The 27190-nt window shown below is 41.1% G+C and overlaps 3 protein-coding genes across 7 annotated transcripts; 1 reads left to right on the forward strand and 2 right to left on the reverse strand.

Annotated features, from left to right (window-relative positions):
- Positions 1 to 158: 158 nt before the first annotated feature.
- LOC103983936 (putative leucine-rich repeat receptor-like serine/threonine-protein kinase At2g24130) lies at positions 159 to 3778 on the reverse strand. The gene is made up of 2 exons (XM_009401293.3): positions 786 to 3778; positions 159 to 717 (listed from the first exon to the last, which is right to left on the reverse strand). The coding sequence occupies exons 1-2, from the start codon at positions 3328 to 3330 to the stop codon at positions 299 to 301; spliced, it is 2964 nt and encodes a 987-aa protein (XP_009399568.2). The 5' UTR covers positions 3331 to 3778; the 3' UTR covers positions 159 to 298.
- Positions 3779 to 4987: 1209 nt separating this feature from the next.
- LOC103983937 (pentatricopeptide repeat-containing protein At4g30825, chloroplastic) lies at positions 4988 to 11501 on the forward strand. Of its 4 annotated transcripts, none has more exons than XM_065108049.1 (4): positions 4988 to 5065; positions 5209 to 8312; positions 8600 to 8836; positions 11244 to 11501. In XM_065108049.1, the coding sequence occupies exon 2, from the start codon at positions 5245 to 5247 to the stop codon at positions 8122 to 8124; it is 2880 nt and encodes a 959-aa protein (XP_064964121.1). In that variant the 5' UTR covers positions 4988 to 5065; positions 5209 to 5244; the 3' UTR covers positions 8125 to 8312; positions 8600 to 8836; positions 11244 to 11501. The 4 variants fall into 4 exon arrangements, with proteins under 4 accessions (XP_064964121.1, XP_064964122.1, XP_064964123.1 ...); XM_065108050.1 differs by having other exon boundaries at positions 8600 to 8779; XM_065108051.1 differs by lacking the exon at positions 8600 to 8836 and having other exon boundaries at positions 5209 to 8338.
- A 1012-nt stretch (positions 11502 to 12513) lies between these two features.
- On the reverse strand, positions 12514 to 22985 carry LOC103983938 (uncharacterized). 2 transcript variants are annotated; one of them, XM_009401297.3, is made up of 7 exons: positions 22578 to 22985; positions 22157 to 22408; positions 21533 to 21706; positions 21344 to 21450; positions 14367 to 14698; positions 12896 to 13443; positions 12514 to 12766 (listed from the first exon to the last, which is right to left on the reverse strand). In XM_009401297.3, exons 1-6 carry the CDS (start codon positions 22734 to 22736, stop codon positions 12914 to 12916), a joined length of 1554 nt encoding a protein of 517 aa, XP_009399572.2. In that variant the 5' UTR covers positions 22737 to 22985; the 3' UTR covers positions 12514 to 12766; positions 12896 to 12913. The 2 variants fall into 2 exon arrangements, with proteins under 2 accessions (XP_009399572.2, XP_009399571.2); XM_009401296.3 differs by lacking the exon at positions 12514 to 12766 and having other exon boundaries at positions 12781 to 13443.
- Between the last annotated feature and the right edge of the window lie 4205 nt (positions 22986 to 27190).

Below are 27190 nucleotides of genomic sequence, written 5' to 3' on the forward strand. Positions count from 1 at the left end.
TCTTAAATTCCATTTGTGAGTTAAGCCCTTCTTCTTCAGCACAATTGGAGTAGGTGGCATCGGTGATGGATCAATTAATTTTCCTTCGGGATCGATAGATTTCGAATCTAAGAAAAGAAAAGCTATTTCTCTGGAATTTCTTGTGATCAACGCAGCAATGATCAGGTAAAGGAGTCAACACTGCTGATCAACAATAAGGAAATATTCATCTACCAACATCCAAACCTTCCAACATCAAAATGTGTGCAATCCAAGTGTTCACACCAAAAGGACAAAAAATTGAAACATTCAGAGACTACTACCAGGGATCTGTTGTGATGCTGGATGATGAGACTCCAATGCTGGATGTGAAGGTTGCGGTTGTCTCACCTCCAAGGTAATGTTTCAGTCTGTCCAAGTCATCTGCAGCATCAAGCATGGTTGGCCTACCTGAAGGGCTCTCATGGGAGCACACGAGACCCAGCTCTAGCAGCTCCACGATCGCTACCTCATACATGTTTCTCACCTCCAGACTCTGATCGCACGCCTCCCTCATCAGTCTCGAGTCCACGATGCTCTCCAGTCGACTGCGGTACTGCTGCTTCACCCATCTCTGCAAGCTCAGACCTTCGCCAAACATGCCGTCCGTCGGCCTCTTTCTGGTCACTGTTTCCAGCACCAGAATTCCAAAGCTGTAGACATCGCCCTTTATCGATGCGGCTCGACCGTATCCATACTCTGAATAAATCCATATTTCAGATTCAACTGCGTGTCATCTCAAACATTCGAAGCGATGCAAGTTTTACCTGGAGCAACGTATCCGATCGATCCACAGAGAACGTTGGCCGTCGAGTTGGATGCTGCTTCGTCTGCTGCGTTTGCTTCTTCCACGGTCATAACCAGCCTTGCAATTCCGAAATCTGATACCAGGGCAGTCATGTCGTCATTGAGCAGGATGTTGCTGGGCTTCAGATCACAGTGGATAACTTTCACTGGTGAGTGGTGGTGCAAGTAAGCTAAGCCCTCAGCGACGTCACTGCAGATGTTCACCCGCTCCACTAAGCTCAGCTGCGAGCAGTCTGCCTTCTCTGCCGCCGGGTAGAGATGGCTCTCCAGGCTTCCATTGGCCATGAATGGGAGCACCAAGGCCTTGAAATCTGGAAGACTGCAAGCTGTTATGATCCTCATCAGGTTCCTGTGCCTGATGTTCTTCAGCACATGGCATTCCCTGTTGAAGCTTCTGGTGGAGTTGCCGGATTGGAGTTGCAGAACTTTCACTGCAACTAAGGTGCCATCATTCAGTACTCCACTGTAGACATGTCCAAAGCTACCGGACCCTATCAATCGGCTTTGCTCGAACCCTTCTGTAGCCTCGACAAGCTCTCTGTAAGTTATTCTCGGGTGACTCGATGAAAGGCGCAGAGAAAGCTTGTCGGGATCCCCATCTTCTCTTTTGATCATCTTCTTTCTTATGATCATGTAACCTGTGGCGCAGATGATTGTTACCAGGAAAGCTGATACGGTGACGGCGCTTACGAGCAGTATGAGGGCCTTGCGAGAATGTTTCGCGCTTCTCTTCTTGCGATGGCAGCTGGGAATGCCAGGTAGTGACCCACAGAAATTGTTTCCTTGGATCCATTCCGATGTCAAGATGTCGAAGACACCACCCTGCGGCACCGGTCCGCTGAAGTTGTTGAAAGCGAGATCGAGTAGCCTGAGGCTGGCACAGTGCTGAAGCGAGGCTGGAACTTCTCCGGAGAGGAGATTGAATGACAAATCCAGCGATTCGATGCTCAGTAGGCTACCCAGTGACTGAGGAATCTGCCCTTGCAGATGATTGCGAGAAAGATTCACCAGCTCGACCACTGCACAGCTTCCCAGACTTGCAGGAATGCGGCCTCTGAAGTTGTTCGACGACAGATCGATTTCCTTGACCTTGTTCAACATGCTCAGCTCCATGGGAAGTTCTCCATGTAACAGGTTGTGTGACAGATTGAAATAGATAGCCATGGAGCTCAAGCTTGCAACTTCAGCTGGTACCGTTCCTGTGAGCCTGTTGTAGGACAGGTCTAAGAGCTCCAGTTTTGTGCTTCCCAAGCTTGAAGGTATTGATCCAGATAACAAGTTCTCATTAAGTATCAGTCTTCTTAGCTGAGTTAGATTTGCTAAGGCTGTAGGAATGGGGCCAGAGAGCTTGTTCTTCGACAAGTCCAAGAGCCCTATGTTGTTTACAGCATGAGGAGGAGATGGGATTTCTCCTGAGAGGGAGTTGTTGGACAACCACAGCCTTTGTAGGTTGGGCAGAAGAACTACTTCCAATGGAATAGTTCCACTCAAAAGATTGTTTGACAGATCCAGCCAATTCAACATGGAAAGCATGGATATCTCTGATGGGATCATCCCCTGAATGTGATTGCCTCGGAGATCGATTTCCGACAGATTAACACTTAGATTGCCGAGAGATGCAGGTAGTTTACCTCCCAGGTTGTTCCCTGCCAGCTCAAGTTCCTCCAGATGAGTCAGTTTGGAGATGGCATTGAAGAAAGGGACAAGATTGGAGTTCTGATCATCACTGGAGAAGTTGTTGTTGGAGAGATGAAGAATCTTCAGAAAAGACAATTGCATCAAGGTTTCTGACGGTAATCTGCCACTCAAGGAATTGTCCTCAACATCAATTTCCTCCATGAGCGTCGAATTAGACACAGAGGCTGGGAAGCTGCCAGTGAGCTGGTTTGAGTACAGAAGAAGGTTCTGCAGAAGAGGAAGATGGTTTCCGAGCTGTGGAGGAATGAAACCAGTGAACCGATTAGTGGAGAGATCCATGTAGCTCAACTGCGAGCAATTGTACAAGAACTTGACGGGAAGTCTGCCATGAAGCTGGTTACTGCTGAGGTCGATGTATCGAAGCTTCGCAAGCATGGCGAAGCTCTTGGGGATCCTCCCTTGTAATGTATTCCCTTGCATGCCAAGCAGGCTCAACAGAGACAGAGATCCAAGTTCAGTTGGAATCCGGCCATGGAACGAGTTCAAGGACAAATCAAGCCATGCAAGGCCAGACAGATTCGACAAAAATGGCGAGATTGTTCCTCCCAAAGATTTACCTCTAAGATCGAGTCTGATCACTCTTTCAGGTTTCATACCACAAACGATGCCACTCCACCAGCAGACATAGGTGCTCTCACTCCAATTGCCAAGAACGTTTTCGGGATCGACAACTATGCCTTTCTTGAACTCCAAAAGTGCAACTTGCTCGATCTGAATAGTGTCACTCTGATAGAAGGGATGAACAGAAGAGAAGAGGAGGAGGAGGAGGAGGAGAAGTTTGGCTAAGACAACTGCACAGTAATCCATTTTGACAAAACTCGTTACTGTGACTTGCTATACTCTTCTTGAGCAATGGTGCCATGGAACTCCACATGAATTCACATAATGAGTGCCAACTAAAATGGTGGAGACTGAAATGGAAAGGACTGACATGTGAACTGCTTAGTGGATGTCCAGATCAATGTAATGACTCCGAGTCAACCGATAGAAATAAGAACAATAGATGAGACACTCAAACACAAAAGTGTGGTATGAAACTGGTCTTACTCTTCAGTGGAAGCTGAATGTAGTGTGCGCTTCATGGATGGCTAATCTTTGTCTTCCACCTGCACTCATGGCTAGAGTGGAGCAAACAGCAAGATCTTGTGAATCTTATATAGTCAACGCTTGATGCTTTTTATGTCAAAAGAATTCCTAGTAAGCTTGCTTTCTTTGCAATTACTTGTCGAGGACTCGATACGAATCATGTCATCAAGCTCCCTGTTGTAGCTTCTCTGCCATGCCCTCCCACCACTGTAATACATTGCAAGTGCTGCTTTTTTTGACTTTGTGAAGAACTAATTAGGAAATGGACTATTAAAAAGAACTTTACCAACTGCTACTGCACATCAATATTAAATGCTCGATAAAGACATTTCAGCTTTTATCAGCTCAGACTGATGCAGAATTTAGAGAGACAGAAGATAGAGATGGAAAGCACACATTTGGTCATTCCTGTTTGTGCTGATAGTGGAGAAAGCAATCCGTAGCTCTTTTTCCTGGTGGCCTGTGAAAGATCCTAATGCCTTGATGATCCATCTCTTTCAGGCCTTTGTTCCTACTTCTCATCATCTTGCTTCAGCCAGTAAAATCTCAGCATGCTCTGATGATGGTGCATGTACTGATGATGATGGTGCAGTAAAATCATGTTGCCAAATTGTCGTCAAAAAATTCACTGTTGCCTATAGAAATACTTAATTAGATGGCAATACATTGATACAACACATGAGCAGTAAATAATCAAGTAAAATCTAATTCATAAAATAATATAATCTATAGATAGTATTATTATAATAAAGATTACACTAGATGAATCATTACTATACGACATAGAGCGAGAGAGGTCATAAGCATCTATATCGTAAAATTAATTTTCGATGAAATAAAAAAAATCATAATCAAAATATACATGTTTTTCTCGTATACTATATATACTATGGGGAGGATAACAAAAGATATACTTTACATCTCAGAGAAACAGATTGATTTTCGAATTTATCTTGTTTTGGAATACATGTATAGATGCCTATGATCAACTCTAACACTATCTTTTCTTTCTCATTTTTCTTGAAGAGCTGCTGTAATTTCTCTTTTTAGTGGCTGATGATTAGTCCTTTTCTTTTTCGAAAAGAAAAATACCACCACCATACCAACGTCTATTTGAATTAGAGGCATTTCATGAGATTGGGTTGAACCGAACCAGTAGCCCAAAATCGGGTCGAATTCGCCGGATTGGGCTCGGACTCGGATTCAACGAACGACCCAACCCAACCAAGTCGCATCTACTTCCTCCCGCTGCATCTCATCCGTTAGATATGACACGTGGTAACCATCTGAAATCCTGTAGACGGGGATAAGAACGCCACCAAATCGCTGGTTCCTCTCTTCCCTATATATATATATATATATATATAATTCGGAGCCTTTTCTCCCTTGCTGATAGTTTCTGTTGGCTTCTTCGTTTCGTGTTCCCCTCCTCCCTCACTTCAACGATGCTGTGGAGGTAGGGCTTGGAACTCCTCCTCGCGTTCGATCACTAGTTTCTGTTTGTTCTCTGGACCTGGATTCTTGATCGGTGCGCTGTTTTTGACCGGTCCTTGATCGTGTCGTGATTGATTTGGCGTTCTATCATTTTGCTGTGTTTAGATTGTGAATTCTACCGGCGAACCTTCAGAGGACAGCATGAGTTCGCTGAGTCTTGCTGCTGGTCCGGACATTTGTGAGTCGAAGCAGCGTAATCCCTTTCGGAACTCCAATCTGTGTGCCGTGGATTTGCTTGGCGTTATCTCATCGATATCGTGTTCTAGCATCAGGTTCACAGCGATCAGGAAGGAATTTGCTGGGGATAGTTTCGTGGTTGCCGGTCGATTTGGATTGTGTGCTAAACCGGGAGTTAGATTCAAGAACTACAAAGTTTATGGCTTGGACGGTATCGATCGGTCCGTTTCGACCATTGACTCTGTCAAAAAGACCGAGGCTGTTCAGATTGGTGATTCGGTAACCTCGGAGGCGAATATGACCCTTAATAATCCCGTTCCAAAAGTATTGGAGCTCCAGGGCAAGAATGCAGGTCGAAAGAGTGGAAGAAACATATGGAGTCGACTCCAGAGAATGCAAAAAGCATCACAACATCGAGTTTCGAGGATTGTTTCCGGTAGGAATTGTTCATCATTTGAGGACAAGATCAGTGATGGTGACCTCGAGGCTGTGATATCTGGCATTCATCCTGATTCTAGTGTGGATCATTGTAACTGGGTTCTAAAGGTGCTTGAGAAGAGAAGCGAGGAGAAGACTGTGGAGTTCTTTGAATGGATGAATTGTCATGGAAAGTTGAAGGAAAATACTGATGCATACTGTTTAGCCCTGCGAGCATTGGCTAGGAAGGAGGATTGGTCTAGAGCCATGATGTTGCTTCAAGAAATGACTTCTGATGAGTGTGAATTGAATGCTCAGGCATTCAATTCATTGATATATGTGTGTGCCAAAAGGGGACTGGTCGGATGGGGGACAAAGTGGTTTCACATGATGTTGGAACAAGGTATTCGTCCTAATGTTGCTACCATTGGCATGCTTATGGGACTTTTCCAAAAGAAATGCAGCCTTTCGCAGGCTGAGTTTGCATTTGGTCGCATGAGAAGCTTGAAACTGAAGTGTACCACTGCATACTCGGCCATGATCATCATTTACACTCGTCTGGGTCTGTATAACAAGTCAGAGGAGGTCATCAGTGTGATGGATAAGGATGAAGTTCTTCCAGATTTGGAGAATTGGTTAGTGCGTCTCAATGCTTACAGTCAGCAAGGCAAGATAGAAGAGGCTGAGACTGTGTTGAAGTCAATGCTTAAAGCAGGGATCTCTCCGAATATTGTTGCATATAATACCTTGATTACTGGGTACGGAAAGGTAGCTAATATGAAGGCTGCAAAGCATCTATTTCAAGCCCTTGAAAGTGTTGGTTTAGATCCAGATGAAACAACCTATAGATCCATGATTGAAGGTTTTGGCAGAACTGATAATTACAAAGAGGCATTGTGGTACTATGACAAACTCAAAAATTCAGGATTTCAGCCAAACTCTTCCAACTTCTACACTCTAATTAATCTACAAGCAAGACAGGGAGATGAAAAAGGTGCTGTTCAAACTCTTGAAGACATGAGAAGGGCAGGTTGCCAGTATTCTTCAATAGTGAGTAGCCTTATTCAGGCGTATGAAAGGATTGGAATGGTAGAAAAGGTGCCTCACATACTGGAAGCTTCTTTTTATGAGAATATTTTGTTGGATCCTACATCATGTTCTATTTTAGTTATGGCCTATGTGAAATGTTCATTGCTAGATGATGCTTTGAGAGTTTTACAGGACAAAAGTTGGGAAGATTGTGATTTTGAGGAGAACTTGTACCATTTGTTGATATGTTCTTGCAAGGAGGCTGGTCATTTTGAAAATGCTGTAAAGGTATACATGCAGATGCCAAATTCTGAGATCCATCAGAATCTTCATATAACGTGTTCTATGATTGATATTTACAGTGCCATGGGCAGATTTACTGATGCTGAGAATCTTTATCTAAAATTGAAAGGCTCTGGTGTCACCTTTGATATGGTTGCCTATAGTATAGTGGTGCGGATGTACATCAGAGCTGGATCACTGGAGAATGCATGTGTTGTTCTGGAAATGATGGAGAAAGAGAAAGATATTGTTCCAGATATTTATCTTTTCCGTGACATGCTTCGAACTTACCAAAAGTGTGGCATGACACAGAAGTTGGCAAACGTTTATTACTGGATACTTAAAAGTGGCATTGCATGGGATGAGGCAATGTATAACTGTGTCATAAATTGTTGTGGGCATGCTTTACCAGTGGATGAGCTTTCAAGGTTGTATGAGGAAATGATGCAGAATGTACATGCTGCTAACACCATAACTTTCAATGTAATGCTAGATGTCTATGGAAAATCCGGGCTGCTTAAGAAGGCTAGAAAGGTATTTTGGATGGCTCGCAAGCAGGGTTTGGCAGATGTTATATCTTACAATACCATGATAGCAGCACATGGGAAAAGCAAGGATATTAAGAGTATGGAATCTGTTATCCAGAAAATGCAGTCCGCAGGTTTTCCTGTTTCTCTTGAGGCATACAATAGCTTGTTGGATGCATATGGAAAAGACAACCGACTGGAGGAGTTTAATGATGTTTTGCAGAAAATGAAGGAATTAAAATGTGTTTCTGATCATTATACATACAACATTATGATAAATATCTACGGTAGAAAGGGTTGGATTGAAGAGGTCTCTCGGGTGTTTGCTGAGCTGAAGGAGCATGGACTGGAACCTGATTTGTATAGTTACAACACGTTGATCAAAGCATATGGAATTGCTGGAATGGTGGAGGAGGCTGTTAATGTTGTGCAAGAAATGAGACGAAAAGGAATCAAACCTGATCGAATAACATATACTAACCTTATAACTACCCTCCAAAGGAATGAAAATTTCCTGGAGGCTGTTAAGTGGTCACTCTGGATGAGGCAGATGGAACGCCAAGTTGAATTCTGCCCGTCATTAACATGACTGCGAAATCTGCCAAGCAATTGGATGTTGTGATTGACAATCGTTGTGGACTCAGCCCAACTGTGTCACAAATAGGACTTTCATTGGGAAAAAAAAACTGACACAAGGTACCTGTATTAACTTCCACTTTGACGACGACATCAATCATTCTCTTCAGAAGATCTCCTCAATATTGAAGCCTGTGACAAGTTAGTTCCTCTGCTAGTTTTCCAGTGTACATTTCTTAATCTTGGATCATAAATTTTGAACTTCTAAGTTAATTGCATAGTTTGGTACCATTTCACATTATTACCTCTAATTATCAGCTCAAATATTGATCTTCAAGGATTCATGATTTTGTTACTTAAATCTTGCCTAGCTTATATCCAATTATTTTATGGAAGAAATAAAAGGGAAAAACTACATGGTTCTTTTTATGGTATTTCATTTGACGTACATCCTGATTTGCTAAGGATCAATATTTCTTTAACTGCAGGTGTGATGAAACTTGATTCATTTCCAAAGTGTGTTCATTAGCACACATGATTACCTCCAATTATCAGCTCAAATATTGATCTTCAAGGATTCATGATTTTGTTACTTAAATCTTGCCTAGCTTATATCCAATTATTTTATGGAAGAAATAAAAGGGAAAAACTACATGGTTCTTTCTATGGTATTTCATTTGACGTACAACCTGATTTACTAAGGATCAATATTTCTTTAACTGCAGGTGTGATGAAACTTGATTCATGTCCAAAGCGTGTTAATTAGCACATTGACAAGTAGTTCTTTTTCCCACTAGTGAAATTTTATGGTAGCCAGAACCATCTAAAACTGATACTAAATATGTGTTGCAGTTGCATCTACTTAAGGATTTGAAGTAATCAAAATTTAACTTCCTTACTGTAAAGGTGAATCCATATCTGCATATTCTATCCAAAATTTCCCAGAGACATTGGAGAGGATTTTTCTTTGGACATATATGTCCATTTATTTGGATGAAAGCCTGTAGTTGCTCTTTCTCATTGTTTGTTTCTCTTCCTCTCTCATGCCCTTTGCATGGTATATTTTGGAAAATATCATGTGATATTTTTCTCAATTGTCTGCATAGTTAGATACAACTTATATCTAATTCTATCAGCATACAGTGAATCAAACAGGACTCTATTCTAATCAGAGGTTACTGTTGTTTCCAGCAGATAGAACTGAAATTTTTTGCAAACTGAAGAGATGACAAGCTATAATTCTGGAATTTGCTAATACTCCAAGTATACCACTGTCTTTACAGAGTCTAGTCAGTCTCAACAAGGAAGAACTTCTTTGAGTTGTTAAAGTAATAGATAGAAAAGAAAGATTCTCAAGGTTGGGGCAGCCCTTCACTAGAAAATATTCTTTTCCATGAAGGTTATTCATAATCTGAATATATTCATGGGCTATGAACTCGTCAGCTTCACCAATATCAAGGTTTATTTGTAGATCCAATGATGCAACACAAAAAGAACAAATAGGATAAAGGGAATAAAGAGTAAAGGAGATAGAAGACTGATAGGAAACATAGAGTTACGAGTTGGATTTCATGAGAGGCAGAACAAAGAAGATGATCATCAAGTCTGTTACATCCTAAAATTAAACTGAAATTAGACTACACCCAACCCTAATTAAATCTAAACCCAAATTGAATAGGTGACCAGCTACCTAGATGCATCAATCATTTTCACTGTGTTAATTTCGGTCCTAGATCAACCCATTGTTGCAAGTCTTCACTTGTTTGAGAAAATCCCCATGATATGGTGATAGAGGATTGACTTCCATCATTGTTCAACATGTCCAACATTCCTTCCTCCTATAGGCATTATATCACAGTCAAGTTTTAGAGGATGGATCTTCATGGTTGCTTGAGTTGATAGAATTGTTTAATGATTTTTATGTGCATATGGTGGAGGATGATTCAACCATGGTTTAATATTTGGCCTAAACCAGTATGAACTGCTTGATCCAACCATGGCATAATGTTTTGTCCAAACCAATATGTACCACACATACTAGTCTGGGTTTGAATCGGAACATGGACTGCCTAATTTGAAGTGGTCCACATGTGGTACATGACTTGCTGTCTGGTGAATCAGGTGAACTGGGCTTACTGTCCTTTTTTCTTAAAACTCCAATAAAAAATACTAATAACCCCCTTCCTTACCTTTCTCATTTGCACGATTCCCCTTCTCATGTTTTTGTCGTCGCCCTCTCGTTGTCGCATCGTATGTTTGCTGTCTGCCAGTTCATCTAGTGCTCCTCTCCTCTGCCTTCGCCCCCTCTTCTTTTGGCATCCTCTTCTTTTTTGTTGTCTCCTCTCACTCATCTTGTTAACCGATCTTCCTCCTTTTCTCCTCCATCCTTTTCGTTGTATCACCATAAATACTGTTACAAACTGGACCCATACTAGTTTATACTTGACACATATTAGTCCGACTATGGACTGGCACGAGTCTGGAACTTGAAATGTAAAACCTTGTATCGGACCTTCATGATGATATTTATCATAATAAAGGTTGTCTAGTAGCTAAGGGTATCATTGTAATTTTGTATATTGGCTACGAAAAATGATCGATGTGCTCTTGGTGTAATGTTCATTCACGGTCACAGATCATCACTTAATTTAGTCAACGAGCTTCTCATGCGTCACACTATTCGTGGAGCTCGTTTAATCATTATTGGACCAATTACATGGCAAACTTAGCTATGTTGTATAACCGTTTAGAGCTATGGGTTCTACCTTTAGTGCCTAAACAGAGAAGCATTACTTGGAATATTTAGTTTAGTGTTAGTTAACCCTAACACAATTGTTCCTCCTAGCAAACATTGCCGCATGGCTATGTTGTCATTCACATTATACTGCAGAGTATTCAGCGTAAAGTTACTAAATGTGGAATACACAGCAAAGTTATATTGATTTCTAGTGTTGTGCAGGATATTAGCTTTTATATATTAAAGGTTTGTGGGATTCTAATACATATCAGATTAAGGTTTGTCATTCCTTATTCAGAGATGTTATTTTGCAGGAACATAAATATCAAATACTTCTTTGTTGGAGTTTCTGTATTTTAAGATGACTGAATTGTGGATTTAAATTGCCTATGCAGGTGGATAATGCTGGCCGATTATTGTGCGTGTTCGCTGGGGACACCCGGAGACGGCAGCTTGAGATCGGATGAGAACAAGATACTGGTGCTGGCATGAGTAACTTGGTTGGTGTTGAGAGGAAATAATTGTCTCTTGCTCGAATCTAAATTTGTACTCAGTGGAGGTTGTTTAAAGACACCAATAGTTATATGTACAGAACAGAGGTTGCATCCTATTAATTCAATTACATGATCAAAAGTATCTTTAGTTATGCAACACACAGAGATTGCATGGCTCTTAGGCTCACCAGCCTCCATGGCTATCACTCTCATCCCTATTTACCTCATGTGAATGCCTCTATTCTAGTTTTCAATCTTATGTGAATTCCTCATGTAAATGGTATACTACTATGGATGGATAGATTGATAATGTTTAAAGCACGGACTATGCCGATAGGTGGTATCGGTCCACGGGCGGATCGATCGGTATCGGTATATCATATGTCGGTATTAAAGTTTTTTCTTTAGATTTTTATCCTAATTTAATGATAATTTTATTATATTTAATTAAAAATGATGTGTATATGAGACACAAATAAATGCATAAGAATATGATTAATCTTAAATACTCTCAATTTGAATCTAAATGTAAGAAAATAGATATAATTGGACTAATACAAGATAATGATCTTAATCATGTTAAATATTTGTAAGTATGTGTATTTATATGTCTTTGATTATATGAAATAATAAATAAAACAGAGAAAGAAGTTTTATAACTTCAAATTGAAAATTTTCACTATATTGCGAGTTTCAACCCATTTTTTATTCAAATCAATAGCTTGATTGTCATTAATTTTCAATCATGAACTTTCATCATATGCAGAGTGTAAGAAAAAATAAAAAAGGAGGATGAGTGAAAGAGGAGAAAGGACGGGATTTAAAATGCCTTATTGGGGTCAGACTTGATAAGATTTAGGCTACTAACGAGAAAATTTTGGATCGACAATGATCTGTAATAATTGATATAACATGAGTTTAAATCATATTGATCGATATTTAACTCTTTTCTATTTATTTCTTGGTGTCGCTTGAAACGAGCTGATCTACGTACAAAATGAGTTTCGAGTCGCGGACCAGTACATACCATTTGGAGTTGTACATCAAACATTAATTTTAAGTAATATTATGCAGTGGATAACTCTTATATTTAAATCTATAAAAAAACATCTCGTACGTAATTTAACATAAATGATAAAATTAGCCAAAAACTAAGGCCAGGAAGAAACCCTAGCAGTAACCTCGAGAGGCTGCTTCCACAGATCACTGTCGATCCCGTAAATATTATCATGTGTTCCTCGAACTAATTCCGTACGCACCCAATCAAACTCATCAGTTCTAGAATTACATGTCATCACTCGTGCAAACAAAGTATCGTGCACTCTTTCATCAAACATACGTGCAGCAAACTCACGCATACCTGTCCTTTGATTCACCAGTGAAATCTTTATCATAAAATCCATGGAGAGGGGCATGAAGATGTCCTGTAACAACGATCTTGGGAATTCATTTTATTTTTCATTCGAAACGTTGATCTTTCAAAAGCATCTAAGATGGCAACAGCAACTAGAAAATAGAGAGTTTTTGAAGTATTTCTAGTGATATATACATACATGTTGGCGAAAACCAAGCTATCTCGTTTCCTTTTCTTCATCCTCAGATATATTGAACAAGAACTTCGGCATGGAGGCTATTCGAGGAAGTATCAGAAGCTCCCCAAAAGACTCTTTTCTTGTTATGGGTGGTTGTGCAGCATCAACAAGCTCATCATCGGATCCAGCATCAACTTGCGCTTCAGCACTGTCCTTCGTTTGAGAATTCTGCGTCGTGCCTGTTCTGTTATCTTTCTGGAGCAGACAGCAAAGAGAATTAACTCTTGAGATGATGGATTGTTCGTCAGAAGTGGCAGAACACTGAGAATCATTGAGAAGATACTGCGCTATATCTTCCAGAACCTCTTTGTTCGGTAGAGCATCGCTAGGCAAGGACGGATTGACTGAAGTCATCTGCTCGGAAATGTGTTGACCTAGGTGGTTTACAAGATCAGTCATGGACATAGATCCTCTTAGTCCAGGCAATTTCAATTGTTCCCACCAGTCAGGACCCCTTTCTTCCATCTCCTTACTAGTGTTGTTTACTTCAGTTGACCGAGCTTCGACCCCTACAATGATAGTTTATGTTCATATTTAGAAAAAAAAAAAATCAAAGAACTACTGGAAAGATCATCAATACTGAAAGTAACCTGTATAAGAAAGCAACACACAGTTATCGGAAATTAATAGTTCCAAGTATAGCCTCCTCCTAAGGTATATATCACCCAACTTAATAAAAGATCGCTAACATCAGAGGGTGGTAACAACTGCTGAAAGACAACTGTACATAAGCTGGGTGATGAATGCAAACTTTTCTACTAGGTTAGTAGCAGCTACATACTGCTAATATCACATCAATTTTCCCAAATGACAAATATCAAACTTGACTGACGATTACAGACACCAGATGATATATCAAGCAGGAAAGCAACATGACATAAGCAGGGCTAAGATATCAGTCCTCCAAGAAAGCAAACATGATAAGATGATCTAGTATATCAAAATAAAGAAGTTGAAAAATGAGTATGCCAACAACTTATTTTTTGATATTAAACTACAACGGGTGAAAATGAAAAAAAATTGACCGAAAGAAAAAGGTCCAGTACATAACACTCAAAAAGCCTTAACTGCAGAGTTGAGGAACCCTTTATATGAAACTTCGATAATTTGTTGTTTTGTAACTTGTCATCGAGCATGTAGGTGCGATGATCAAGTATCTTCTTTTAAATGGGAACACATTTATGAAAAAGGATTTCTATATGCATGATGTGCAAAAACAAAATTCTACCACTAGCTTCCTAATCTTACCAAAGATATGTGATACCAGAAAATGGTTAAATTTCAGAAGGTTACAACTGAAGGCATGTGTTTCATTAGCAAACAAAAATCAATAAGCTAACTTTTACCATAGATCAAAAGGTTAGATGAATTACCAAGAAATAAATCATATAAAACCAATCCCATAACATACTGCTAGAGCTAATCTCATTACCTGAGCATGGTGAAGGAGTATCTTGTGGATCAAAATCTGGTGTCCTCCCAAAAGAATCCCGTACTTCACTCTTATTGGACAGTGATGAAGTTGCACAAGGAGAACCAGATTCACAAAAGCCTGAGAAAGTAGCTCCACAATCTTCCTTACTGCCATCAAGTATATGGCTTTTAGAATCACTGTGATCCTCAAAAACAGAGTATTGAGGTTCAAAGTATGGAGAATCTAACACATCTGGTTGCTGACTAAGTAATTTTAATCTAGGATCACAATCAATGAGCTTCTCAAAATTCTTGCTCAACAAGCCTTGGGGACATTGAAGGAGATGCCTCCTGCAGCAAGAATTTTGATACAGTTACAATGAGAACACATAGAACTTGATTGAGGTAAAGAAAAATTGATGTTTCTTACAGTATGGAAAACATTTATTTCCCAAAGGAGCACAACAATATATTTGATTCAAATCAAGAATCAACATCTCAAATGGGTTGAAGCTTTCAATTCTAATGAAGCCTAAAAACTAGTTAAGCAATGGTATGTCATCATTTCTAATTTTGTACTTATACGATAAGATACAAGCAATCTTTCTTCTTATCTCTTGATTTTTCTATTTTTTGTAGTACATTTCGAGGCAAATTCTGTATGCAAATGTCATGCTAAAAATACAAAAGAGATAGGAAAAATTCTTCAAAGAGAAAAACATGTAGAAGACATGGAACGAAGGAGACACAGCATAGTGTGGTCATTATGTTATACTTTTGTATCATTCTTTTTTCCTTTTTGTGCATGGTGGGTTCTTGTCTTATTTTTTCAGTTCTGGTGAGAAGGAGATACTAGATGCCATGCATATTCTTTCAAGTACAGGGTTCTTATTTTCAGAAAAGAAAACATAAAGGACATTGAAGAGCCTCTACACTAAGTTGGGAATTGGGAGAAAATCTATGACAATCAACATAGGCTAACACAAATAATTAATGCCAAAAGTGAAAGAAATCACTGTGATTAGTTTTCAACTTCAAATCTACAGACTTGTGGCAGATGAGGTATTCAATATGACTCTAAAAAGGAAAAACGAATGCAGCTGCTTATTAGCTTGGCATCTCAAATATTTCCCCATAACTGACTGAGACAATGTGTTATATTTAAATTAATATGTAGGTTAATATTAATGATAATATCCTAAATTGGTTTTAATTAACAGTTGGACGTGGAGATAGGATTTCTTTTTTTATCTTGTTGGGATATGTGAGTTGGGATCATAGCATTCAGAGTGCATAAGAGAGAGGAAATATTAGAGACAAATGTCATCGAAAATGAGGGAAGCAATCACAATGCCATCAGAGATAGAGCGAGGTAGATGCCATATCGAATCTGAAATCATTCCTATATATTCCGTTTATCAAATTTTGTCTTAATGACTATCCCACTATCAGAAACTGCTAGTTAATTTAGATATTTTAATTAATAATTTAGTGTATTTTAATAGTAGTGATGAGACGTGGGTATGATGTATTTTGTTAATTATTAGAAATAACGATCATATTGATTTAGATCTTGCTCTGCAAGTACAATTTCTTTTATGATGAGCTTATGAACAGTATGACCTCATTGTATGAGATGGGTCATATCGCAATGCCTCAGATGGACCTAGCAATGACAATGATACATGGGAAAGGAAGAGGTTGAAACTGTACTGCAATCTGGAACTAGGAACTGAATGCTTTTTTCTCCAAAGAATGTGTTACAAGGTTGTAATATACTTATAACCAGTAATCATCAATCATGAATATATGGAAAAGCCATTGAGAAGTATTTCTTCATCTCATGATTTAAACTAATCTTGAAAAAAGAAACCAAACCATCTACAACATACTTCCCACTTCATAGTGCCTAATATGAGTAAGATTTTAAAATTCTAAGAATTCACATGTCAACTCTATGTGAAAAGAAGTAAGATTGGTTAAAGAATAACATTGATTATGAAAAGACGCCAGCTGCTGTTCAGTAATACCCCATGGACTTGTATATCACATTTTCATTAACGTCTGTCAGTACTGTCACGGACTTAGCTGGTTTTGCCTAAGTCGTGCGGCACCCTTGCGTGTCCGTCCACAAAGGTCAGCCTCCCCGAAGCCTCTCATGTCCCTTAGGACCCACAAACGAGAGAATGGGTTAGAGAAAATGCCTCATTCGGGATCCACAAGCAAGCATTTCCGAAAACACTTCATAGACAAAGCAAATTACAAACAGACTTTACAAGCTCTGAATAGTTACACAACAAAGAGTAAAATGGTCCATTACAGACCGAATAAAATGGGACTATTAAGCCTTCGGCTGTCCCTCTACATGCTAGTCAAAGTATGAACATACCAAAAGACACGGACATACATAAGCATTACATCAAACATCTTGTTTAGAAGTTTGTCCGTGACATTCTCCCCCACTTATTCCTTCGACGTCCTCGTTGAAGCCTTTATCGACACTGCAACTCCTCGCCTTTTGCTGAGTCTTCAATCTTCTGCTCCAGCAACAATGCGCCTCTTGGCTCCCAACTGCTCTCCGCTGTTGTTTTTGAGTAGTCGAACCTTTGATCCGCCATGCTACTTCAACTCACCAATGACTCTGACTCTGGTGTGGGGTTAGCTGAGTTGTGTTGATCCCTGTTGATTTCTGCGGATCCTCCAAATGAAGGAAAAGACCATCCTTACTACACCAGTCTCTCAAATGCCTCATGCTGTTTGAACTGGGTGGATGCTTGTTGCAGCTTTTAACGAGCATCGTCTCGCAAACTTCTGAAGTTTTGAGTCCTTCCTCCACAAAATTTGCTCATTGACTCTTCTTTCACTTAGTTGTCGCTTCCAAGTAAGTTCGCATCACTTCCGCTTTCGATTGGTATTTCGTTGAGAAATGAAGCGGACAATCTACTCTCAGTAGTACTGATCACCGTTGGTGAGGATTTGACAACTATCGTCTTCCATTATCTTCGAAGAGTCTTTGAACTTGTGCAGAGCTCCTCTGCTGGATAGATAAGAGAATTGGGGTACTCGGTTTCGCCCATTCTCTTAAGGATTGAGAAGGCAAAGGTTACTTGACTTCGTCCGCCTCCTCGAGGTTGTACTCCATGCATCGAGCTGGTTACTGGCCTTCGCCTGCTCTTTGCTCACACTTCTGAAGCACTTGAAGTGTTTGCACTCCTTGCATTGAGTTAGCTACTACGATTCACCTTCTCAATGCCATCGAACTTCTGGAATGCAAGAAGTTTTCACCCCAACTTGGAGTAATTCTCTAATAGATTTGGTCATCTCTAGGATTGTACTGTCTTCTCCATCAACCCTGCCGCCTACTCCCCTGAGTAGCAAAGGTACAACACCGCATACTGCCTACTTCGTTCCTTGGTCATGTACTCTTGCATTACCTGAAGTCCTTCACTTTCGGCTATCTTGATGAGAAGCTTGTTAACACAGGTCTTACGAAGTTCCTTAGCCTTTGCCCTTCAGCCTTGTCTCGGTACTTGGAGATTTGCCTCCGCATGCTCCGCCTCCTCGGCCCCTTTTACGACCAAGCGCTCTCCCTCCATGAGAGCAAGGGATCAATGCCTTTCACGGAAGTCCCGCCTCTGCGGTACCATGGCGCTGCCATGCCCATGGCCCTACTATCCGTCGCCTCGCATCTGCATCCCTTTTCTTCACGATCAGTAGATATGTCTCCGTGGCACTCCTCTGAGTTCACCTCCATTCTAACTGATGCTTGATTTTGGGTAGCTATGTCCCTCTGGACTCGTCGTCACTTCCTCGCCCCTTTCAACCCCCTGCTTCAACACCTCTGTGTTATCCAAGCAGCTCCCTTTGGTCAATGGAAAGGCAGACTGCAACTCCCATGCATGGCCTCTACCATCACGTGGTAGGGTTTGCACCGATTTTGTTCTCCTTAGCTTCCTTGGTAGCAACGTTCGCTTACTCGACCTTGTCCTCTGACAAGTCGGGCACCTTTAAGCGAATATGAGCTCTGGAGCAGTCCAACTCTCCAGCTGCTTCGATCATACCTCTGTATGATCAAGTCCCTCCCATGGGACTCACTGGTACTTGCATTCAAAATTTTCCCTTGGTGGAACACAGCCCCCATATGCTGATGACCAAGGCTTTCATCCGATGCAAAATTCGATGCACGCACGGAAGACCCGCCTCTGCGGTACCATGGCCTTCACTCCTTGAATCCATAGCCCTTCTTGCCGTCATGTTGTTCACCGAAGTGAAGCTTCCAATAGCTCCCAATCATACCTCCGTATGATCTAGTCCCTCGCGGGACAAGTTCATGTGTATCGCATTGCCACGAACTATTCCACCACGATCCGCTGCACCATGTCGCCTCCTGGTGACATCTCCATTGCATTCTGATCCTTGTGGGATGAACTCGAATTGTGGTCCCTCCATGTGTGGCCTCTGCCAATACATCGCAAGGTCTCTTCCACTTTCGATTTTGTTCGCTCCTTTGGCAATCAACCTTCATCCACCCACTCTTGGGTCACACCTAGATGAAGCACCGCTCTAGGATAGTCCGTCGCCTAGTAGCTCCCGAAGTCCCCCGACTTTGCTGCAATTAGTGCACCATTGTCTGGATCCTGGGCCTCTGCCCCTACCAGCACAATCTTCGCTGTGCACCGCTTCCTTCATGGCAACTTGAATGGCAACACTGTGGCATATTCTTCAAGAGTACCCGCCTCTGCGTCCTCTTGTCCCGTGCTAAGGCCTTCCGAACCCAGCTTCGCCTCCGCAAATTGAGTTGCCTTAAGTTTCTCCATCACATGCTTTTCCGAGATAAGGTGCATGTGCCCAAAAGCTCCATTCGTCTTTGGCACCATGCAAGACGAGTCCGCTCCGTCAGAATGAAGGACCCATGGAACAACATGATCCTACTCTTGCCTCTACAAGAGTTCATGTCCTTGACCTCTGTCCAAGGAAAGCACTATGCCTCCGCTCCATGTTCCATCTTCTATGCTAGCATCCTTTATACGGCTTGGGTACTTTGCCAAGTTACACCCAAGTTGCTCCGCTCCTCGTTTTTGCATTGAGTTGATGGTGGCCCTCGTGCCCACCATTCCACGGGTCAGCCCTCCCTTGAGTCCGATCTCATATCGACTCCAAGTGTGCCTTCATTTGTGTTGCTTTGGGTCGCTCCCCCACTTGATCTTGCAATGCATCCACCAATGCATTCTCTCGAGTGAGATCATGCGACAACTCCTCGCCGCTTGCTCAGTCCATTGAGCTTCATGGAGTTGTTTGTTGAGGTACTCCTCCTCAACTTGTGAGGTCCGTCCCATATGATTCTCCCTCTGGAGAGTCGAGACTTATCCCTCCTGGATAACTGTCTCATTGGAGTAACATCTCTCTTCGTTTCGGAGACCACCATCCCCTTGGACTACTCCGATCTGTTGAACAAACTGTGCATTATTCTGCCTCCTGGAAACGCACTTGCTAGATTACGACTCCACATCAATACAGCCCCTGCTGCACCACTCAAGGCCTAGCAACATGCTGAACTCGTTGCACACTTCAACCTCCTACGGATGTATCATTTACATGCTGAAGAGAAAGTTTCAATGCTCCATGGCGCCGAGTTTCAGTCGCCTTGGGATGGCCGCGAAAATTCCATCGTCCACATACAAGCCCATGTATGAGTACCGAATTCTTTGAGTTAGCAATTCCCCTCACCTCTGTGAGCTTTGCACAACTCTTACGGTCGTTGAGCAACTCATTCCACCTTGTATAGTCTCATCCTTTACCAAGCGCCTCGCTTGCCTTGAGCACCATCAAGTATAGTTGTCAACGTTGAGCCGTAGCTCAAACTCAACCATCCCAAGCTTTGTGTGCTCCGCATTCTTCCAGGCTTGCCTGTTCTCGTGGTGCCTCTTGCGCAAAGGGTTGGTCATTCCTCTGAATGTCAATCTCAGATGCCCGCTCCTCCGAGCGACTCCTTTTCCCTACATCTCCATGACCGTTTTCCCCCAAACGGTCGCGCGTGTGTTGACTACCCTCAACGCAGCCCCGCTAGGTCCCCTACATTTGTATACTAAGTGTTTCTATGAGTGCTTGTCCCGCTCTGATACCATATGTCACGGACTTAGCTGGTTTTGCCTAAGTCGTGTGGCACCCTTGCGTGTCCGTCCACAAAAGTCAGCCTCCCCGAAGCCTCCCATGTCCCTTAGGACCCACAAACAAGAGAACGGGTTAGAGAAAATGCCTCATTCGGGATCCACAAGCAAACATTTCCAAAAACACTTCATAGATTACAAACAGACTTTACAAGCTCTGAATAGTTGCACAACAAAAGGTAAAATGGTCCATTACAGACCGAATAAAATGGGACTATTAAGCCTTCGACTGTCCCTCTACATGCTAGTCAAAGTATGAACATACCAAAAGACACAGACATATATAAACATTACATCAAACATCTTGTTTAGAAGTTTGTCTGTGACAGTACGATGGGCCTAGATAATGAAATACCCCGACAAAATCATATAAATGGACTGGTATCCAATCATCTTAAGCACTATCACTTTGACATCAACATAAAATTCAAGCTAGCTTTAATGAAAATAGGTAAAAAATGGAATGCATAATTCTCTTGTGAATTATTTACAAGCAAGCCCCAGATATGGACATCAACAGGAGAAACACAGTCCTTTATACAGAATGTCAAATTGTCAACACAAAGCAAAACTGCTAAGCTCAAGTCTGTTCAAATTACTTTCCCCTTTTTCAGAAAAATAAAGGACTATTCAATCATGCAAGCCATTATTAGCATATAATATCTCATCAACAAGTGCTCAAGAATCCAACTGCAGGGCCAAAATGTGCCCTCTTGAAAATATTTAAGAAAACCAAAACTTAGCAATGTATATAAAGAACCAAAAAGGACTAACAGAAAGACAAAGCCGTTAATATAGTGTCAGTCAGAGCAAGAAAAATAAAAATTACCTATATATGCTTGCCTGACCATTGGTAAAGTCTTGAGTTGCTTGCCAGAGTGTATGCTTTCTTGGCTGAGGATCAGTCTCCCGGAAAAAAAGTGGTGGTCTTGCCAACTAATAAGCAATCATGGCTTGTTAAAGAGATGATACGACCAACTTAACTTAAACAACACCCATCGACTAAACAAAATCCTACCACAATATCCAAGGTTCCATGGCCACCTTCAGAGAATGTTGCCTTAATTGCAGTGATGTCAGACCAGTGAAATTCAATCTTGCTCTTCAGACCACCTTCGAGAACTTCCCATACAAGTTTATGTTTCGCAAAGTAGCATTTTGCTACTAGATCACCTTCATATCTAGATACACACTGTTTGCCAAGAGAAGTTGAGTAAACTTTTCCACAGTTTCATACAAAAAGACAATACGATCATACTGTTCAACATCATCATTAATAATTCATAACAATGTGTTGTGCAACCAGTTAAACTATGTAATTCATGATAGACTAATCTGATTAATCATACACGAAAATCCAGAAATTGAAATTATTAAGTGATATGCTCTCTTGTAGCTGTCTCATTGAACCATTTAACAAGAAGACATGAACACAGAATAAGAAGCAGAGAATACACAGTCAATCTCTATGTAAAATATTTGTAATGTATAGGCAAACAGAAAAAAGAACGGTTTAATACATCATGAATAAGGAAATGCACCACAAAAGTGACGCAGAAAATGACTGAATCTTCACATAACAGAAGAGATTAGTAGCATCTTTTCAACATACCACCATATTTGTACCTAATAAAATCCTCACCTCCCATGTCCCGATCCTCAAAAGTGTTGCAGGAAAGTTTGAAGCTTTGATCTTGTTCGACGAGCTCGAAGCAGCTGAGGACTTCAGTTCTTTGTTATCGCCATCCTCCGAGCTACCCAAACTAGTAGCACATGATGTGCCACCCGATTTTGCTTGAGAAAGCCTCATCTGAATCAAATCAGCCAGAGACGGACTCTTCCTGAGTCGAAGGCCCAACGGTCCAGGTTCCTCAAGCACATTGTAGTACATAGCCTGCAGCAAGGCAGGATCAGAAGTTCGTATTACCCCCCTTTATGACCAGACAATTAACGCTATGCAAAAGCTCTGAGAAGACGTATATCAATTTCTTTCTTCCAAATCATGAGATCCGAATAGAAGTAATAACACAGTGACGATCTGAGAAATAGAGCCACAGATCTACCTGCTGATTTGGAGAGCTCGCATCCTTGGATCTCTTGTTGAGAGGGCCGTGTTCGTCGACCAAGGGGTCCTCGATTTCCAGCTTCACCGCCGCGGCCTCCGGGGCAGCGTGCGGGGTGGAATCAACCCGGCGCTTGCCGGCGTCCGGCAACTGAACCATGCCGCTCGAAGATCCCCAAATAGGAAACCCTAGCACACCGATTTCCGCCGGTCCGCCGCCCTTATCCCCTCCGATCTCGAGCGATCTCGGAGAAGAATCGATTGAACCCTAACCCTAATAACAAGAATTCGACGGAAAACGAGGACAGCAATACGTATACAAATAACTCGGATCAAACCCCCAAAGACGGAGAACAATTTCGCCGGAAAGGAGAGGGAAGGCGAGACAAAAATGGCAAATTTAGAGTGCGATACTAGAGAGGGGTTCCGAAATAGGGAATAATACCTGACCTAATTTGGTAACTCCACGAGCTGACGGGACTCCCGCGCACGTGGCGTTACCTTTTCCGAAAATTTCCCCTTTTATTTTTTTATTTTTTTAAAAAAATAATTTGACGACTTCTCCCAATAAAAAAATAAATTTTTATTTGTTTTATTTAAAAAATTTTTTTGATGACTTCGCCCAATAAAAAAAACTAAAATTTTATTTTTTATTTGATAGAAAATATTTCGACATCAATCATGGGCCACTAGCTAACAATCATAAGAGAGCTGGAGGATAGCGCGATATTTGTCGGACATAAGAAAAAGCTGAGCTGGCAGTCGGTAATCCCTCAATCATTCTCTATTAACCATATGCCACACGGGACGGTATGGATCGACGCCACGCCACAGGAGTCTAGACAGGCCAACCCATGCCGTTGGGAGTTATACAGGTCGATCGCACGCATAAATGTGTCGTAAGAGGTACAAGCAACCCCTATAGCCCTAGTTCTCTCCCACCGGCACTACAAGTATAAAAATTAGTCCTTGGCACCTAACGAGGGGATCGATCTCCAAAAAAATCCCCACCTAATATAAATCCAATTCCTCGCGGTTAACTTAAGCTTTAGAAGGGTCAAGTCGAGAATTCCACCTAGCATCAACCTATCGAGTAGGGCCCTAGCAAAGATCCCACCTACTCCAACCTCATCTCGAGATAACCTTGAAATCACCCTCGCCAGCCCTAGTCCAACCTCAGTCACTCCATCTCTCTCTCGGGAAGACTCCCTTAGACGATCTTGCACCTCGGGACAAAAACTAGCCGTATCGATTGGTAGAACCCTTGCAAATTCTAAGCTTGAGGTTGATCAGTCTTCTTAAAACTCTATAGGAGTTCCTTCCTCCAGATTGCTACTCAAAGGCTGCTAAAAAGATTTATCTATTCCTTGCCAAAAGAGGATGAATACATGACTATTTATAGGGCTTCTAAACCCCAACTCCTAATAGGACTCCTACTCAAGATTCCTACTTTCAATCAACTCCTAATGCTTCTCTAAGAAGTAACCTCCAAACTAATCCTAACCTTAGCCATCCTCTTCACCTCTTTAATAGGGGTTGGCTAGGTAGGTTTTACATGAATGCCCATTTCTATGAAACTCTATTAGAATTCTCCTAGCTAGAGTCCTAATATACCCGCCCTCTTCAAATTAGTCTTGTCTTCGAGGCTGACGATCTATGAATTCTGATAATTTGATTTTCAAGTCGTCGTAGTTCTCTTAAGTGGCATCTTTTATCGGTAAGTTCGCCCACTATATTAGCACTTCAGTAATGGGTCGTTATCGTCGTCGAGTCACGTTTCGTCGATCAATAATGGCACTTGATTGGGTCTGGAGTTCTCCTTGGGTAGTCATATTTGGTATATGGCTTTGAGCTGTCTCGTTTTATCCCAACTTGAGTTTTAAACATAGCATATGGAGGACTGGATGGATTCAGGAGCTGGCGGGTAAGTCCAATCTATATGCTACTGCTCTGATGCACTCCAAAATTTGATAGGGTCCATAGGTGAAAGCTTCATATATGCTCTATCTGAATTGATATTTGCTTATATGGTTGGAGCTGTAGGAAGACTTAATCTCCTAATGAAAATTTTCTTTTACCTTTGTGTTGATCATATTGCTGCTTCATCCTTGCTTGAGCTGCAATAAGGTTATCTTTTAGCAACTTCAGTATTTTGTCTTTGTCCTACAGTTCCCTATCTACTTGTTCTACTTTAGAGGTGCCTAACACATATTTTGGGATCACAAGAGGGGGTCGACTCTACATAGCCTCATAGGGAGTACATTTTATGGATGAATGATAAGTTGTATTATACCACCACTCGACCCAAGGAAGCCACTTTGTCTACTATTTTGGTCGATCACTAATGAAGCATATGAGGTATGTCTCCAAGCACCTGTTCACCACTTTAGTCTGGTCGTTGGTTTGTGGGTGATACGTCGTACTCATTTTCAATTTCGTGCCTTGCATCTAGAATAACTCTGTCTAAAATCTGCTCGTGAAGACCCTATCATGATCACTTACAATAGATCTCGGCATCCCATGTAATTTTATAATATTCTCCATAAATATTTGAGCAATACTAGAAGCAGTGTCGGGATTACGAACAATGCCAAAGTGAGCATACTTTGTAAGGTAATCAATCACGATAAGAATTGTATCTTTTCATTGTCACGAGGGAAGTCTTTTGATGAAAACCAATGATATAATAGTCCATATTGAGTCTGGAATGGGTAGAGGTTGTAGCTTTTCGGGACTTGCCACTGTCTCGCCTTTATGTCATTGGCATACATCACAATGTGCCACAAATTTAGCAATAATATTTTTCATCCCTACCCAATAAAAATTTTACTTAATTCTCTTATAGGTTCTAAGGAATCCGGAGTGCCCCACCATAGGTGTGGAAATGTATCTCTTGAAGGATGGTCTTTATACAAGTAAAATTCGGCACAAGCACAATGAGTCCCTTATAGCATAATTCTTTTAAGTCCCAATTGTAATGAGCCACGGAGCTTCGTGCTTTCTCTAATTTTTTCATAATCTTACTGGTCTCTGGATCTTCTTGTCATTCCCTCTTAATATCCTTAAGGAAATTGCTAGTCGGAAGTGAAATAGCTAAAAATTTAACTTGCTCGAGTAGCCGTGAAAGCGCATCTGCAATAATATTCTCTTTCCCCTTTTTGTAAATTATTTCATAATCATATCCTAGAAGCTTTGTTACCTATTTTTGTTACTCGGGGGAAGATATCTTCTACTCTAAGAAATATTTTAGGCTTTTATGGTTGGTCTTGATTTGAAAGCATCTCCCGATCAAGTATGGTCTCCATTTGGTCATTGCATTCACAATCGTGAGAATCCCCTTACCGTATATAGTCATCTTGAGATGGGAATGAGATAATGCCTTACAAGTATAAGTGAGGGGGTGACCATCTTACATTAATATAACACTAATTCTGACTCCGGAGGCATTAGCTTTAATAACAAAAGTCTTATTGAAGTCAGGTAGCGTTGGTACGGGTGTTATCATCATTGTGGCTTTAAGTTCATCGAAAGCGGTGGTGGCTTTGTCCGACCATTGGAAAGTATCTTTTTTCAGCAAGGAAGTAAAGGGTATACTGATCTTTCTATAGTTTTTCATGAACTTGCAATAGTAGCCTGTTAAACCGAGAAAGTCGCATAGCGATTTTATGTTCCTCGAGGTCGGCTAGTTATGCATTGCTTCAATTTTGGAAGGCTCCAACACCACACCTTCCTCTGATATGATATGCCAAAGATATTCCATCTTCTGTTGAAGAAAGCTGCACTTCGATTTTTTGATAAAAAGAACATGTTCTCACAAAATGGTCAAAACAAGTCGTAAGTATTGAAAATGACTTTCAAGAGAAGGGCTGTAAATAAGGATATTATCGAAGAAAACCAGCATAAACTTACAAAGATAATTTCAGAAAATATTATTCATAAGGCTCTGGAAGGTCAAGGGAGCATTGGTAAGACCAAAGGGCATTACTAAAAATTCGTAGTGGTCGTTGTGTGTTCGAAAGGTAATTTTTGGTATGTCTTCTTCGCACACTCGTATTTGATGATACCCAGATTGAAGGTCCAACTTTGTGAAAACTTATGCTCCCTTTAATTCATCAAGCAATTCATCTACTACTAGAATAGGGTATTTATCCTTGATGAATATGCCATTGAGAGCTCGGTAATCAACGCACATTCGCCATGTTTCGTGCTTCTTTCGTATGAGGAGCACTGGTGAAGAGTAGGGGCTGCAACTTGACCGAATAACTCCTGTTTCGAGCATCTCATTTATAATCCTTTCTATTTCATCCTTCTAGATATATGGATACTGATATGGCTAAGTATTTGCTGGAGGTTTGCCCAGAAGAATCAGTATATAATGATCATGCCGATGGGTAGGAGGTAGGTTGCGCAGTTCGTCAAATATATTTGAAAATTCAGTAAGCAAAGGAAGTAGGTTTGGATCTTCAAATTATGTTGGCTCTCCTTTAGCTTGCTGCTCAAGTTGTACCAAAAAGCCGTTGTATGCTTGTACAAAACCTTCTCCATTCGTTGTGTGCAAATCGTCGTTACGTCATGTCACACCCCCCAAATCGATAATACTAAAATTCAACAAAC

The sequence above is a fragment of the Musa acuminata genome, chromosome BXJ2-5, assembly GCF_036884655.1.
Source record: "Musa acuminata AAA Group cultivar baxijiao chromosome BXJ2-5, Cavendish_Baxijiao_AAA, whole genome shotgun sequence".
Lineage (NCBI taxonomy): Eukaryota > Viridiplantae > Streptophyta > Magnoliopsida > Zingiberales > Musaceae > Musa > Musa acuminata.

What these genes read in the sequence shown, in the direction of transcription:
- LOC103983938 (XM_009401297.3), bottom strand. Translation starts at nt 22,736, where the DNA reads ATGGTTCAGTTGCCGGACGCCGGCAAGCGCCGGGTTGATTCCACCCCG. An exon ending in GGTCAGGCAAGCATATATAG is followed by an intron (nt 14,699 to 21,343) that starts GTAATTTTTATT and finishes TTCTTGCTGCAG; the next exon opens with GAGGCATCTCCTTCAATGTC. An exon ending in TACTCCTTCACCATGCTCAG is followed by an intron (nt 13,444 to 14,366) that starts GTAATGAGATTA and finishes CTATCATTGTAG; the next exon opens with GGGTCGAAGCTCGGTCAACT.
- LOC103983937 (XM_065108051.1), top strand. Translation starts at nt 5,245, where the DNA reads ATGAGTTCGCTGAGTCTTGCTGCTGGTCCGGACATTTGTGAGTCGAAG.
- LOC103983936 (XM_009401293.3), bottom strand. Translation starts at nt 3,330, where the DNA reads ATGGATTACTGTGCAGTTGTCTTAGCCAAACTTCTCCTCCTCCTCCTC. An exon ending in GATCGGATACGTTGCTCCAG is followed by an intron (nt 718 to 785) that starts GTAAAACTTGCA and finishes GGATTTATTCAG; the next exon opens with AGTATGGATACGGTCGAGCC.